Here is a 17519-nt window from a genome sequence, read left to right on the forward strand (position 1 = left end):
GAATTGCATCAAACAGTTAAAATTGTTATGTCATTCATTGGCAGTGGGGGCCAGAATGCAAAAAAAAAAAAAAAAAAGTGGTAAGGAAGAAGAAGAAGAAAGGCAGCACCAACCCTCATAGGGTGTGCTTTGCTGCTCCTCCCACAGATGCAGAGATGAGCAGCATTTTGTGCAGCTGTCAGAGTCACAGTCAACATTATCCCATATGGCCAAAATCAACCCTTACTAGGGAAAGTCAGTCTAGCTTTCCACTCCTGGCACTTGCATTGTGCTCTCCCCAACTAAACAATCCAGAAGGACACCAGCTCCCTGCTGATGGGTGCTGGGTTGTGGTTGTACCGAGTATTCTTCCTAAAGGCATGGAGGGGCATGGCACAGCCTGATAACAATCACCTCTTTAATTAAGCACATTTTCTATCTGATTTTAGAACTCACATTTTTAAAAATCTGGTTTACTTTAAGTGAATCTATTACTCAGGCGGGACATGGTAAAAATGTCCCATTTACTTAATTGATACTCATCCTCCAATAAAAAAAAAGTCAGAACAAGATGTTCTTTTTTTTTAAACATGGAGAACTATTGAGGCTATGTCATCCATTACAATGCAGGGCTTTCACTTCTACTTCCTAGGTGCCTTTTGCTATCTGCTTAGGTATGGTGAAACACAGAAAGCCTACAGGAATAAGTTTTAGAGAGTAGAATCATTTGAATAGTGAAAAATTCTTACAAATATCCCTTTTCTTACTCCCACTTTTTGCTGCCATAGACACAAGAAGGTTTCATCTTTCCCCTTGAGGGATTTACATGTAGGTGTGTCCTGTAGCTCATTGAGGTTCAGAGTGCAGACCAGAAAGCCAAAAATTACCAAGGATTTTGACCAAGGGATTGAGAGGTGATTAAAACTCATGAAAGAAAGACTCATTTCTCAGTAAAATAACAAAGACACATGGATGATGGATCATAATAACTTCATAATCTGACCCACATGCAGTAAATGTGGTGATGACTGTCATTTTAAATAAGTGAGGAAGGTTGATGCTGATTATTAATCCATTTCTTGGCCTGTCTGATTGTTTCTGAGTCAGTTCCTCCACTTTTTAGTATTTTTCTGAAGTATCTTAAGAGCACCTTTCACCGAAAGTCTCTTCCTTTTCAGCCAGTTACTTTTCAGACTGTTACCTTATTTGGGAGATTTCTTTCCTGAGTCAGTGTGTTTCTAGTATTCTTGTAGCTGGACTTTTGGCATTCTTTAATTCATAGTACAATATCAGTGTTACTTCAGCCCCATGATAAAACATAATTCTGTTTTACTTCTACTTGCTGTGAAGAAATTGAGTTTTCCTTTAATTCCTATGTGTCACAACCAATGACGAATTAGACAAATGAGATCTCAGTGAAAAATAAAATAAAGTGTGCTATAAAAACAAGTACCTATTATTTGGTGCTTGTGGCTAAAATGGCAGAGAATAGATACAGAAATATATTTGCATAATAAAAATTCAGAAGCTAACTAGGCTAAGTGTATCATTACTAGCTTTCTCTGAGGTTCCTGTAGTGACATGTGTTTAACATTTGCAGTAGGATAATATACTTCACAAGAAAAAAGATTTTTGGATAGCAACAGAGTGTTGGAACTTGGTTTTCTATGAATGTGTCTAAACTTTAATATATTTTCAAGTATCCCCAGCTCTTTGCCTATTCCTGCTGAAGGACAGACAGGTTTCACTATAGAATACCTCTTCAGCTGGGCAAGTGGTTGTAGGCATGGTTATTTGGGTGAACTGCATGTGTGACTATTGGCTGGTGGGTTGCTACTTTCAAAATAGCAGGAAGTACTAATTTGTGTCTGTCTTCACTAAACACTTGCTAGTTTTCCTGAAACTTCTGGGAATTCAAAATCTTTGAAATCTCCATTTAGGTCAACATAGAGATTACCTCACACTAGTGCATATATTAAAGGCATATTGCTCCAGTTTCAGATGTTTTACCGTCTGATAGTAATAAGTTCACAATATGCTACACACTGTGAAATAAAAAGATATCTTTTCCCTGGTGTAAAAACTTTAAGTAAATTTTGTTACATTCAGATATGTATTCTTTCTCTCTTTTTGAAGAATAGCCACTCTTCTGCCAAGTATGTCTTCAGAATTCCTTCTCTTTGTTGAAAGAAAAATCCTTGTAAAAACAGAAAGTTGCACATTCCATTTAGTATAAGTGACATGATCATGAAACCCAGGTCTTTTATTTATACTTGGGATAATATAGAGGTAATGAAAGTAGAATTGGACCTTAGAGGTATTTTGTTTCAATTATAAAACAGTGTGGGTAAGAAACTTCAATTTGACAGCAATATAAGAAAAGCAATATTATGTGTGCCTTCAATCAGCTTTATTAGATCCTTAAAGAGAAAATTATGTGAAAGAGAGAAAGAAAACAACAAACTAAGCAAGATCACAATTTCAGCATAGTTTGGAGAAAATAACTGATTTGGGTTAGTTGTCTTGCCAGAATGAATGACTCAAGGCTTCCAAAGAAGAAATGGAAACCAGAAGGATAGCTAAAGCCTAAAAGAACAAATTGAGAATATGTGATTGACTGTAATGTTTCAAAATCAACTTCTGCAAAGATGAGTTTGGGCTGTGGCCCAGAATACAATTGAGTGGTGGTGCTCATTTAGACTCTTATTGCTGAAACAAAATAAGATGTAGCTTTTCTTCTGTTTGAGATTTACTTGTTCTTTCCAATGTTTCTAGCTAGGAATATGATGCCACACCCTCTCCCCTATCACAGGCTTGAGTGATGGCTGCTGATCTACAATTTTTCTGAACACTACTTTCCTGAGGAGAGTTCTGAGTCCAGGTGATAACATCTTTCAAATGTGAAATGTCATCACCATTCATTAGTTTAGTGTGAAAAACTTTGTACACTGTGTGCAAGTAGGCTAACTCATTGTTACTGATCAAAGAGAAAAGAAGGATAAGTTTTTTGTGTGTGAATGCACATTCCTGCTGGCATGGGAGACATTTAAGTTTGTTATCATTGTGCTAGTGTTTAAAAATAAATAAATAGCTCATTCTGCAAAGATTGCAAATAATGAAATCTTTAATGGGCATGATTTGTAAAGCATTACTTGAAAAATGTGGTGGCAGCTGCTCAACCCATCTCAGGACAAGAAGAATCTCTGCTTCATGCAAAAATGTATTCAGTTGACAAGAGACAGTGATGAGATGGGACTGTGTTTTAGTTCCTCCTTCCCCTCATTCACTCAATAACTGTGCTTTTTAACCTTTTTTTTTAAAGCTTCTATTTCAAACAAGGAAAAAGAAACCAAACAAACCACATTTCATAATTAAATACTGAGCTAGTTCTTACCATGTTTATTGAATTGCATATTGCCTATATGTATGTATATCTTCAAAGTTTTCATGTGTTTTTAGATTTCTTAATATGTTCCATAGGAATAGACCTTAACTCCTTCCTCTCTGTTTTTGTGTGGTAAAAGTTTCCTCCACAAAAGAAAAGAGGATTAAGGCAGTGAAACCACATTGCAGGGACGTGAATATAGCTGGTGAACTCTGCAGATTTTTCTTGCTCACAGTAGAGGTTCTTCAAGGAAAAAACAGTCAGTGCTGGCCTTAGAGCAGATAGGCCTTAGAGCAGATCATAATGTGTCCAGAACAGCTGTCCCAGTGAGAACTTTAAACCAGGAAAAAACAGGTGAGGGTGAGAATTACCAGCAGCCTTGTCACCAAGCAATAGGCAGGGCTGACATGGGTAGCGGGAACCAAAGGGAACACACCAACAACAGTTCAGGGATTAAACTGTTACCTCAAGCAAATTCAGGCATTTGCATTTAAGCAAATAAATGCCTGAAGCAAGAAAAGCATTTGGAGGACTGTTGCCAGTGGGTGAAGGGAGGTGATCTTTCTCCTTTTATCAGCTCTGATGAGGTCACATCTAGAGTGCTGGCCTCAGTTCTGGGCTCCTCCATATGAGACACTTGGAGATACTGGAGAGAGTCCAGCAGTCACAAAAATGAGTATGTGGCTGAGATGTCTCTTTTATAGAGGAAAAGCCGGGAGCACTGGGAGTGTTCAGCCTGGAAAGAGAAGGTTCAGTGGGCTCTTATCAATGTGTATAAATGCCTGAAGAGGAGGTGCAAAGAGGATGAGGCCAGGCTCCTATCAGTGGTGCCCAGTGACAGGACAAGAGGCAATGGGCACAAGCAAGAGTACAAGTTGTGTGATCTGTATATGAGGAAGCACTTTTGTACTGTGAGAGGGATTGAAAAGGTTAACCAGAGACACTGTGAAGTCTGTCTTCTTAGTTATTCATAACCTGACTGGTCAGTCCTGAACATCCAAGTCTGTGTACTCCTGCTGGAAGAGGGGTTGAAGCAGATGGACTTGGAAGTCTCTGCCAGTCTCAGCCCTTCTGTGATTCAGGAGGAATGGATAATTGCTTTTAGTATTTTCAGTTCTCACTTTTCTAGAGTTTTCAAACAACCCACAGCTTGATCTACTGATCATCTGAAAAGCTGGTATTCCAATATTGAAATGTGGCAGAATTGTGGATTTCTTTTTAGAAGTAATTGTTTGTCTACCAATAATGCTGAGATGGTGAATGTGTTGCTCGGTTCTGTTTATCCTTCCCCTCCACAATTTCTCTGAAGAGTTTTCCTGGTATTTTCAGAGCCCACAGGAATGTTACAAAACTTATATGTTCAATACTACATATATTTTAACGTGCATGGAGGCTATACTGAAAAAGCAGCCTGAACAGCTGTGTAAATCTAGGTAATGCTGTTGCGGGAATTAGAACTAACAGAGTTGTTATACAGTGTATCTCCCCATTTATACATCTTGTAGTAATAAGAAAATCTGGATAAAGTTTAGGTCTCACTTCTCATTAGTTAGAACTACACCTGTGATTAGAGAAGTGGAGCATGTTCCACTTTCCATTTCCAATCATACTGGAGTACTAGAAATTCTAAACATGATGCCTGTTCAAGATACATTTACAATGTTTTAGATTGAACTGTAAGGAAGAAGGTGTTTATAGGACTTTATGTTCTTTTTTGCTGATCCTTCTTGGACCTTGATTTCAATATGAACTCATGTTAAACTATATGAATCACATGCATAAAGTTGTTCCATGTTTCAATAGCTTGCTGAATCAGCAAGAGTATATTCTGACTATATATAAACTGTTTAAAGTTAAGACTGTAGCCATTCTGTTTATACCTATATTGTTATATCAATATCTGTGGTTATGTATATCTATATGTCTGGTTATATCTTATATCTACATCTGTAGAGCAATACAAGTAGGTATCGATATATGTTTGTGTATCTGTATTTATTTATGTTCCTAAATTGAGTCTTGGAGGAAATTCAAACATCTGACTCCTCCAATGAATTCCTGAGATCTCTTACCTAGGGACATTCAGTGTTTTGTCATGAAACCATCAATGTATAAAATGATCAAAGTTTCTTTTCATTGTAGACTGGAATCTGTATCTTGCTCACTTCAGAGGAACTTTAAGTGATATTCCCACTCTGGAAACTCTTCAAAACCTGAATATTTTATTTACACTGGAGTAGCTTAGTAACAGAACTTCAAAGAAATGTTAGAAAGGGGATGAAAAAGATGGTAAAGCATTTGTGGTTTTTTACAGTTAGATGAGGAGTGTGAATTTAATTGTTTTTCTTTGATGTGCTTAGGATAGCTATAGGAGATTCTGTTGATTTGATCACTATTCTACACCCTGCAAAAGTGTCCTGCATAATGGGCTGTTTTGTAAAGATGAATCACCTTTAAAGATTTCTAAAAGGGATTTCTTCCGTAGACTGTTTTCCTCTTACAGTCTTTAAAGAAGCAAAAGATATCTGAAGATGGATAAGTGTTAATATGTACCCTCGTTGGCTGACAAGGTAGCTTCTTGCTAATTGCTAAGCACTACCTCTATAATGTGGAGACCTAGCAGACACAAACTATGTCTACTTTTACCTCAGCTGGGGATTCTGAGAAGTACCTGTATTCCCAAGACCCAACCTTGTCTTGTGAGTGGAACTCAGGCTGCCTTCAAAGACCTAAATTGTATATATATATATATATATGTGTGCAATATATGTATATAATATATATAATTAGGTGATGCAAAGTATTGCAATAGATTGATACTTGGCTTCAGCCCAAGTCCAGAAGACTACATCTACTGTAAATACCATGACTATTTATGGCCAGGCCTAGAGAACAGCAAAGACCTGAATGAGTACAGTAGGAAGACATTGCCCAAATGTTTTTCCAAGATGAAGTCCATTTATTCTGTCTGTGTGAATAGCTAACTTGTATTGAAAACTGAATTGTCAAAAGAAGTTATTTCATGTATTTTCAAGAATGTAAAAAACAAAATTTTAAAAGATTCCTTAACCTCGCATCTGAAACAAGCATGCAGATTTTTGCATGCAACTTGCTGAAATCAAGGTTTTTTTCAAATTTGTATTTCGTTACTTCAGTTTTAGATATCATTATTGCTGCATCAAGAAAAGCAAATTCAGTGAAATAGTACTTCCTCCTCAGCATCAAAATTGTTCCTCTTCTTTTAAATATAATTTCTTGTCTACTCTGGAAAATTCAACTAAATTTTTTACTTTTTAATTGCTGACTTTTGATTGTCTTTTCACTAGCTCATAATAGAATAGATAATGCATTGGTTAGTAAAGCAAAGAAAAAGCATTAGTATTATGTGTTTGTATGTTTTGAAAGGTTAATTGCTTTGCCTGAAGGGAAAAATCTAATTGGCAATATGGCGATATTCTGCTGTTTATCCATACAAAAAAATGATGGATTTTTTTCTTCAATAGACTGCTTGGCTTCTACAAAGGAATACTTCCTCCCATCTTGGCTGAGACACCGAAAAGAGCAGTGAAGGTAAATAAGAAATCACCATGCTTTTCCCTTTAAAAACATAAGCAAGAAGAAGAGCAGCTTTAAAATATGATGTTTCTCCCACACTGATTGACATTTGTTTCTCAAGATTCTTTGGCATGTTGATCTTCGGATTTTTACAAAAAGGAAACTTTTCTGTTGAATAAAAACTCTACTTGATTAAGAAGTGTAGGATAATGCGTTTAAAAGTTAGGATATTTTTAATCTGTGAATATAATGTTACTGAAAAACAAATTGTGATCAGTTTATACAAACAAAGTTTATAATAATATACAATTTACAAAGCAACTAATACTCTGAATGACTTAATAAATGAACATAAGAACAATTAAGGAAACCATTCCTAGTAAGTACTTCCTATGAAACTTGAAGTACTGTATCTGTAGGTTTTAAGTGCTGCCTGAAATTTTTCATATACTCCAAAGAACACTCTTGTCTATATTGTCGCTTTTTTCCAGATTGAACAACTTCTTATCATGCAAGGAATGTTTTACTCCAGCTCTCTTAAACTTGAAATGGATGCTAGCTTATAGCAGTGTATTCATTGCCAAATGTTGATCTGATTTCCTTTTATTATCTCGTATCAGTTTGTAGGTCGCTGTATTAGTACCACTCCTATGCAAAATATATCATTACACCAATGTTTTTTTCAGTTATAACATACAATTCCTTTTATCAAAACCTCCTTTAAAAAGTCACCTCATCTTACAGTTCTAAATCTATCAAAGAATCCATCTTGTCTTTCACTTCACAACTTCGAAGTTTTCTGTAGTTGCATCAAATATGTTTAAAAGCAGTTACCATACAGAACATCTTGGTTATCCTTTATTTTTTTGTTTCATTCTGAAAAACTGCACATGGTCCTGAGCCTTAGCCTGCTATTAAACATTCATGTTCCAGTTCCTTTACAGAGGAAGAATGCTAGTATTAGGTGCCAGGATGTGACCTTGTAATAGGAGTTCTGCTAATGTTATCTTCTTGTTTGCATAAGCATTTTAGATGAAAATGATGTCGTCTATCTCAAAATTATTTTATACACAATTTAGCAAACTCAAGTTCAGTTTAGTGGCAAAGTGGCAGTGAAGAAAAATGGATGCTATTTAAAAGCTTCCAATAACTTGTTTTCTTCAGACTGTGATGTTTTGGCTGTTTCTCTAGTTCATTGCAGTAGGAATGACTTAAGTTCTTCTGATCATGCATTTCAGACTCCAGCATATATTTAGTTAAAATACAAACCCAAGTTTGATTTCTCTCCTACCAGCTCAAGTCATTCAAAAATGACAAATCACTTTCTCTTAGTCCTGTGGCTTAGTCTTCACAGTATTTAATGTAGTTTTAAAATTATAACAACATTTAAACTGGGAGAAATCTCTGTGGATTATCTAGTGACCTACTACCCAAAGCATGTCTGACTTCTTAGTTAGAGCCCTGTCTAGTTGAGTTCTCAACATTTTTCAGGATGAAGACTGTAGCCTGTCTGTGCTCTTGCTTCAATGCTCAATTGCTCTCACTGTAAAGAATTTTACCTTATATTCAATCCAAATTTGTTGCAGCTTTGCTTCTTGCTTCTTTTTTTGTTGTTGTGAACCTCTGAGAAAAGTCTGAATGTCTTCTGTCTAACCTTTCTCTAGGTGGTGTAAAACAGGAATTAGATCCCCTTAGCCTTCATAACTACAGGGTAAACAAACCAAGTTGTCTCAGCCTCCTTTTGTACATCATAAACTTCTTAAATATTTTCCTGCTGCTGCTTAACTCAATGCTTTCTACATACTTCTTGGGCATTAATGTGAGGGCCCAGTATGGTTTCTGAAAATTTGAAGAACAGATTTAAATGCTAAACATGCTTTTAAATTAAATCATTGATTTCTTAATTGTTTGCACTATTCCTACAAACTTTTTGCTGTTCCAAGGACACCAACAGGGCATTAAGTTATCCTGAGATAGCGGCTCTGTTCTACATTGGAAGAATAGGGCAGTGCAATTATGTACTCGTAAGATCTTGGATAATGAAGCTATTTAATGTCAGATGTTATCTGCCAGCACAATTTCTAACATCCAAGTAGAGTTTGAATCTATGCTTTGGCCCAAAGAGAAATAAGCTTGGCTGAAATTTCCACTAGACTTGTTTGGATAAAAATGTAAAACACTCATTGAAACGCACTGATTCTTTTGGCTCACTTAATAGCTTTTAATCTTCTGAAGGTATTCCACATTTCAACAGGCCCAAATATATCCATTGCTCTTCACCAAACTGGCTAGGGTCATGAAGGACTTTGTCAGTGCCTATGAGTTTGAGGTCATAGAAAACAAAAAAGGTAGAGAGGAAGTTTTGCTGCCTTGGTTTGGGTTTGTAAAAAACTTTTTTGGAAACTTACAGATAAGGTGTCTTTTATATCTCATAAAAGTGTATCGAGAGTGAGCAAGGCAGATTTTGTAGTAAGAAGAAATTCAATTTTGCTGTTGATTTAATTTTGCTTCTGAAATACATTTACCTGAAATGATTATTTTTTTAAAAATATAAAACTTCTAAAACAAAGATATTTAGCCACAGTTATTCAGCTTTCATGTTGCATCAAAGATGCAGGTTTAATTTAGGCAAGTAGGTTCTCACGACTGTTGAGCTATTTCTTTTTATTCTTTCTCTTTATTTCCCTTCTTAAAAAGGAAAATAGGTACTTCTGGAAGATGAAAAGTCAAAGTTTATAAATTTATGTTAGATTGAACTTGGAGGAAAGAAGTGGTGATGCCAATAAAATGGTTAACAGATGAACTTTGGGGGCGATTTATATCGTTCATGCATTCCCAGACATCTTGTTTCAAGCATATATTTTTACCTTAGTGTTATTGAGACATCTGGTAAGTACTTTGACTATTTGCTGTGAATTAAAGTGTATCTTTGCCAGATGGACATATTGGTTATGATATATACAAAAGCATGCATTAAATACGTTTATTGTGGGATATATATATATTATTTACTTTTTTTATTATTATTATCTTGCACAAGGCTATTAACTAAATACAACCTTAGAGAGAAAGACAAATTACTCTTTTTTTAATAACAACTTGGGTAGATGTAGATAGTATAAATCCATATGATGTAGCTGGATACTTTGGCAAAACTTAATGTATACTAGCTACTCTAGCATATCCAGAAATATTTAGTTTGGATTTGACTGCTATTTATTTATTTTCTTTCAAAAATGACACGAAGTGTAGTTACTATTAAGTAGTTATTATATTTATGAGTGTAGGAAGCTATTGATTTTTAAGGTAAAATTTTTAAGACCAAAAAATTGCTATCAATGTATTTCTGCCTTTATTACAATCATTTTACAGATCTGTGACACTATGGAAAACATTAAGGAATACCAGAAATTCCATTAAAGGTTAGGAGGGTAACAATGAGTAGGAAGATGCTGGAGAGTGAATAAAGCAAACTTTTATCACAGTAAGAATTGAATTTTGTTCTAAGAAGTAACTCATCCACCTACAACCATTGCTTTCTCAAAGATTTCCTTTTGCCTATAAGTAAAATGATATCTTCAGTTATCCAATAATACAGACTCACAGCCGAAGAAAATCTGTCTTTTCTGATTGTAGTCAAAGACAGTACAGGATGTTTGTAAAATGGATATTAGATCTGTACACAATTTGGATTGCAGTTGTAATCAAGGCTCTGTTTCTAGGACCTTTTCTGCAAAACATTGTAGTCTTCTTTATAATAAAAGTGCATATATCCACTGGATAGAGTATGTGGTCCTACAGGTTTCAGTATTTAAAATCTTAATTCTATGTTATAGAAGTGTAATACATTTCCTAGTTTTGTAAATATGATATTATCGTTAACACCTGTATCTCTGCTGTATTCATTGAGATCCTAGCATCTTTTTAGATTAAGCTAGTCTTAACTGACGAATATTATTGAAATTGCCACAGGACAGAGTTCTAAACAAGTTAAAATGACAATATGGTGCTTATTACTCATGTTTCTGTACTTGTGGAAAGGCTCTTTTGTTCTAAGAGGTCTCTAATAACTGAGCCCAAGAGGCTGAGGCTGTCTTCACACCCCATCATTATTCTTACTGGAAGACTCTTTCAAGTCCTCACTCCCTTGGCTTTGAGAAAATTTCATCAGATTTCAAACCACAACCCATTTATGAGTAGTTATACCCACTAACCTTATGTTACCTTTCTCTTTCCTTTGCTTGTTTTTCACCCCCTTACATCCTCTCTTATGCTAGACTGAACAAGCATTTTGTCTCCTTCAGCCTTCATTTTTAAATAACCTTTAATTTCTCCTAATGGTATTGGTAACCCAATTTTGAGTATGCTGTAGTCCAAGATCATCTTTTTTAAGCAAGAGTGTCCAGAATTGTGTATGGTATTTCAGAGGACATCTTACAAATAACTTGTAAAATGTCACAAACACACTTTCTTTTGAAAACATCTTGACTGGTGTGTCTTAGAACTTGTGCCCACGGAAAGGATGATCTATCATAGGTCAATAGGAAGCTTGTCACTGTCTTCAGAGCAGACAGAATTATTCTCAACTATCCTCTTGGAGGAACAAAAACATTAATTTAATCTGCTTTGACTTTTGAGGAGATGTCACAAAAAGTGATATTTCAACTATAAGAGATGTGTCTCTTGACAGTGAGAAACTGTAATAACCTACTCACTTTCCATCTTAGAAATGTACAATTACATCTTTCTGTTGAGAAGTAGACCAATATATGAGAGATATGAAGGTGACTGCAATATGTTATATTAAATATGAGGGTGATTTCTTGTGGGATGTAGTAGCTGCTACTACATTTAAGCCAGTATAAGAAAATAAGATGTTAAAGAAAAAAATAATAAACTGAAAACAAAAACTGTGTTTTAAGTGAACTCTTATATGAAATATTAATTGCATTTATGCTGATGTTGTGCATGTTCTACTTCAGTTCTGAAGCCTAGTTGTCTTCATTTGCATGTTGAACACTGATAGAGTGAGTATGAAACTCTGAAAAGTGAAAAATGGCTTAAGTTTATTTTTCAGAACTGCATATGGCTACTTAAGATGTGAGGTAGCAAAATATTGTAGTTTGGTTTACTAACTTGCGTAATTGACTCATGATTTTTTTCCATGTAATTTCAGTCTAACTTTTCTTTATAGTTTTTCACCTTTGAACAATACAAGAAGCTACTAGGATTTGCATCTTTACCACCAGGGCTGGTATGTATGACAACAATGCTTCATGTCCTATTTTAATACATATATGCTGAACAATCCCATCTGTTTTGTTCCCTATTGGAAACCCAGATTTTAAGGGATACAGAAAAGAAAAGATTATTTCTAAATGCTGTTTCCTGATGAAAAGCAAAGTAGTGAATATCACCATTTCTATTTCTGTTATGTACCAACTGCTTCTAAGTAGATGGAGATAATTCACCCTCTGAAAGATTGCTGACATTTTCATGCGTTCCACTTATTCCCATCCAAATCTTTTCAAGATGGGTGTTTACTTAGGAGGACTTTTCTTCTCCTTGCACAGTTTGACTAAGTACCTCACTTCAAGCTTTTTCCCTTACTGTGTGACTGCACTTATATTTGTATTTTTACTCAGGCTCCACCCAAAGATAATAGGAGGGTGTTGTTTTTCCATGTTTTCATTAAAAAATCAATACCACAGAGTGCTACAACATCTTATTTTGCATTTTTTGGGATGTGGTTTATGACTATTGTCACATTGTCTTCAAGAACTGTCAGCATCACAGAATCACAGAGCCATTATGCGGGAAAAGACCTCTAAGATCATCTAGTACAGCCATCAGCCCATCTCCACCATGCCCACTGACCATGTCCCTCAGTGCCATGTCACCATGTTTCTCAAACACCACTAGGGACAGAGACTTTACCACCTCCCCAGGCAGCCCGTATCAGCATCCAATCAAGACTGAGCTTTTTTTTTTTTTCAGTAGAATACTGATACATAGCTGAAGTATTTCATCGTATTCTCTCATTCAGTTTCATAATCTGAATATATTTTACTTCATTTTTACATATTGATTGACTTAACTTTCCTAGGCATTTGCAGTTGCTGGCTTGGGATCTGGATTAACTGAAGCAGTTGTGGTCAACCCTTTTGAAGTAGTAAAGGTTAGCTTGCAGGCAAATCGGAACAGTTTCACAGAGGTATGAGAATTGCACCGCTGTTTGTTTTGTTTTATTAAGTGTCATGCACTTGGACATTCATGTTTAGGTGAAAATATCTATACAGTAGTGGGTTGATGCAAATGATTTTTCCACAAGCTTAGTGGTAAAGGTAAAATGAGATGAAAGATTCATTAAATTATACTGTCAGATGTGCATCAAGATGCATACAGTACTGTCGACTGTGTCAGTATTTCCATCGCAGATGTTCAGTGCACCTCTTTACTCCCATGTAAGCTAGTAGCACCGCACTGTGAAGAATTGTTATCCTGAAGTACAAATGCAAGACTCTTAATTTACCCTAGCAGGCTCCTGATCTCTAATGATAACAGAGGGTTGGCATAAGACACGGAGGACCCAATGCCTTGGGCAGGGTCCAGCTGGTGTCTTTTATGTTGAAATGTAGCTGTTAGATTTCGTGATCTTGGATGAATTTATTGATGTTAAAAGTAGCCATTATGGACTCTGTATTTCATTCAGAGAAACACTCTCTTAGAGAATAAATTTTATAACATTTGCTAAATTTTTGTTACATTCTCAATGCATACCAGAGATGTGGGTTTGTCCAAGGTCTCTGGCCTAGAAATTTTTTAACTATGAGCAGTAAAGCCTCTGAAACAAAGGGTTCATACCGTACAAGAAAAAAAAGGGTTGAGTTGCTGCAAGGAGAAAGCAGTACATGGGAGGATTTCTATCTCAGGAAGGTAATATGAAAAGAAATTACAGAGTACTGCTTCAGCTCGTTGGTTCCTCTGTAAAATAGGCAGATATTCTTGGTCTTTTTGCCTCATGATTATGAAGATATAAATGATCTATCATACTGAAATCACCAAATGTATGGCTCTAGGTGTAAATTCCTCAGTACTTCACTTTGAGAAAACTAATTCCTGTAAAGTGTTAAGAGATTTTTATCTATATCTTTTCTCTTCATACTTTTATTTTTTTCTGTATTTCAGACATTATAACGAAGACCACAATGTTTTAATTAGCAACTTTTATGCAATGAATTACTTTAATTGCCACAACCCTTTCAGGTTAACCTTCAGAATACACTATTAACCACAGTGTAGTTGTTCAAGAACAGTCTGGGTTGTATTAAGAGAAAATTTCTTGCATTTAATTTAAATGCACATTTTCACAAAATCCAAATCACAATATAGTATCAAACAAGTAAAAATAAAAAAGAATACTATTGGAACTGCACTAGGAACCTAATCTAAACTTTTAAAATGATTGAAAGTATCAATTTGCCCAGGTATAAAAAAAATCCAGGGGTCTTAAGTTCTTAAATCACAGATACCCATTTTAAGTATGTATTTTTAAAAGGATTATAATTTTGGAATTTGTTGTAAATCAGAAAAACTAGTGGCTTCAGTACCACGATCTCAAGTTCTCATTAAGAACATGTAAATACAAAGCATGTAAACTCAAGCCTACTGGAAGAAGCACTTGCATGTTATTACAAAGTGTAGGGTAATGGTACACTCACTTCATTACCATGCACTGTTTTTCTAAAAGGTTTAAGTAAGGTATGTACCTATCCCATTGTGTAGCTTTCATATTATATGATGAAACCTAATGCAGGTCACATACTTCTTTGACTATTGTATTGAAATAATAAATACATCTTGTTTAAAGGAACAAGGAAGAGCATGAACATATACACCCACACCCAGACTCCTGCACACCCCCAAAACAAATATCACAAAGTACAGTGACAGTTGAATTATTCTGTGGTACCAGATCATCTTTCTAGGGCTGATAGGTTTAAAGAGGAAGGCAGCAATAAATCACATATTGGCACTTTTGTCGATTGGATTGCTGAAAGTAAAAATAATGCAATTTTTTTTGCTTAGATAGAAGTCCAAATTTCTCTTTTTGCCTTTTCCCTGTAGCCATGGAAAACTCACTGGCTATAGATGCTGATGTGATTATAGAAGTCTTCTCACTTGACTTTACAAGTTTATACTCTAAGATGAGATACTCTTCAGATCATACTGTTTAGGTCTCTATTAAGCACAAGTCAGCAACTATCTGAAGTGAATCAGACTCTAGTTCTTTATGCAGAAAATTCATCCAGGTTAGTTATTCTTGGGTCCTTTTGTCATCAGCATAGAATTTAGAACTTCTGTGTCATGATCAGCTGACATTTTAAATGTCTAGGGTATTGCTAAAGGACTGAAAAAAGAGTCTTTTGAGTATCTCAGTTTTAGATGTAGACTTTGCAGATATAGACATTAAGACTGATAAATCTCATCTTGGGTGTTCAGCAACTGGCAGGTGTTCTTTGTGAGTCAGGAGTAAATCTGTATTCAATATAAGACCAAGGGATACCTTACTACTGAAAGCTGCTCTCTTCAGCTTAACTCACTTTATTCCAGACAACTAGTATTTTTTTTTGTTTTGTTTTGTTTTTGGATTTTTATTTTTATTTTTTTGTTCATTTGAATGTCTAATCTTCATTTTTTGTTCATGAGAAAAGATGCTTCTGCAAGTATCTGGACCACATTCCATGTTGGCAATCTACATTTTTTAATAGATTTTTATTTGAATCCCGGGAGTAGTTAGGAAAGTGAGTTTAGTAAAGTGTGTTCAAAGTGTTTACAGGATAATATCAGTTGCTAAATATGAAAAAATGGAATGAAACCTAGTATTAAAGACTAAATTTATCAGTCACCTAAATAAGCAGTGATATTGCTGTGTTGGTTATAACAGGGATAACTTGACTGATCTACTATTGTGATATTTTGAAATGATAAGGCAATAAACAAGTAAGCACACTGAAATCAGCAGTGTTCACAACTCTGTAATCAAAATTTTTTCTGTATTTTCATGTTTGAGCAACGTAGTGCAAGTCACTATTTCCCTTATAATTAAATATTTGGTTACCAAGAGCTGGTTTTACTCTTTGGAGAAAACCAAACTCATGTCAACAGTTTTCTGAGAGGAGCTTTTCCATAATTCTGCTAAAAAGATGTCTAAAACATCAGAAGTATCATCATTAGTATCACAGTGTATTGTGTTACTTATCAAATGTGTGTTTAGTCAGGCAGATAGTGTCTGAGGAACTCATTGTTACTTAAGTGGATCCTGAGGAAGTTTTGTACTTTCTGGCTTTCATTAAGTAGCAGTTGGCTGGCTAAGAGGATTTGTATGCCTTTTGAACATTATTTTCAAAACAGGATTTCTAAAATCAATTTCCTAAATCTATACCTTGGAATATAACTGCGTGTTGCGATTTTCTAAATCTAACTACACTTTTTTTGTCAAGTTATTCACCAGGAGTGCAAAACAGGATTACCAGTTGTATGCTTATGGGAAAAAAGAATCTATGTCTTCTTTACTAGAGTTTCATTACCACAGTGTTAAAGTTAGATGCCTGCCTCTATGACAGAACATAATTTAACGTGTGATCTAGTTTTAAAAATTTCTGTGTACTCAGTAACTCCTTCAAAAGTCAGTGTTTTAAAATTAAACATTCCCAGATAGCATATATGCCTTTTATCATCTTTCAACTCTATTTCTAACACTTAGTCTGAAACTGCCAAACTGCTCTTCAACACAGATATTTATGTTGTCCTTTGCTTCTCTAATCTGTGGCTCCCAACAACTTGCTATCCTATCCATAATGGCTCAAATTATTTCCTGTTCCAATTGTGTTCTTTCCTCACTGCCTTGTAGTGCATGTCCCTGTGCCACTGCTTTTACGTTAGAGACTTTTTTCTTAATCTTCTAATTGTCCAGAATTATTGTTGTATGCTCTAGTTGTGCAAGGGTTTCATCTGTCATAATCTTAACAGCACACAGTGTGATAAAAAAAAAAAAAAAGACAGAAAGAACGGTTGCCAAATTCACACATCTGATGCCATGAGTATCTCTATAAAATTTAACAAACATTTTAAATGACAATCTTAAGATTGCTTTCTTTCTTTGCTTTAGGGACATTTTCATCCTTTTTTCTGCAATCTAAAAAATTAGGAATCTTTTCTTTAATGGAAAAAAAAAAAAAGTGGTGATACTTAAGATAAAATGACAAGAGCTGGCAATACTGTGTTTGTCAATGGGATTGAAATGAGGCAGAGGTTATTGTTTTATTTTTCTAAAGATGATCTCTTCCTTCCTTTGCTTAACTTATGTAGCAACCATCTAGCTTTGTTCAAGCTCAGCAGATCATCAAATCTGATGGTTTGGGCCTCCACGGACTCAACAAAGGTCTTACTGCAACACTGGGCCGTCACGGAGTTTTTAACATGGTTTACTTTGGATTCTACTTCAATGTGAAAAGCATTCTTCCGGTCAATAAAGTAAGTTTCTCATACAATGAAGCAGACAAACAAATAAGAGGTCTTGACAGTTTGATTAACACTG

At 35.2% G+C, this 17519-nt stretch overlaps 1 protein-coding gene across 2 annotated transcripts in view; it reads left to right on the forward strand.

The window, feature by feature from the left end:
• Positions 1-17519, forward strand: part of SLC25A21 (solute carrier family 25 member 21) — a 221302-nt gene that overhangs the window by 187820 nt on the left and 15963 nt on the right. For both annotated transcript variants that reach the window (XM_072338791.1, XM_072338792.1), the window contains exons 4-7: positions 6868-6934; positions 12114-12173; positions 13026-13133; positions 17291-17455. In XM_072338791.1, the coding sequence (XP_072194892.1) occupies positions 6868-6934; positions 12114-12173; positions 13026-13133; positions 17291-17455 (400 nt within the window). The remainder of the gene's footprint in view (positions 1-6867; positions 6935-12113; positions 12174-13025; positions 13134-17290; positions 17456-17519) is intronic.

Source organism: Excalfactoria chinensis, chromosome 5 (assembly GCF_039878825.1).
Source record: "Excalfactoria chinensis isolate bCotChi1 chromosome 5, bCotChi1.hap2, whole genome shotgun sequence".
NCBI lineage: Eukaryota > Metazoa > Chordata > Aves > Galliformes > Phasianidae > Excalfactoria > Excalfactoria chinensis.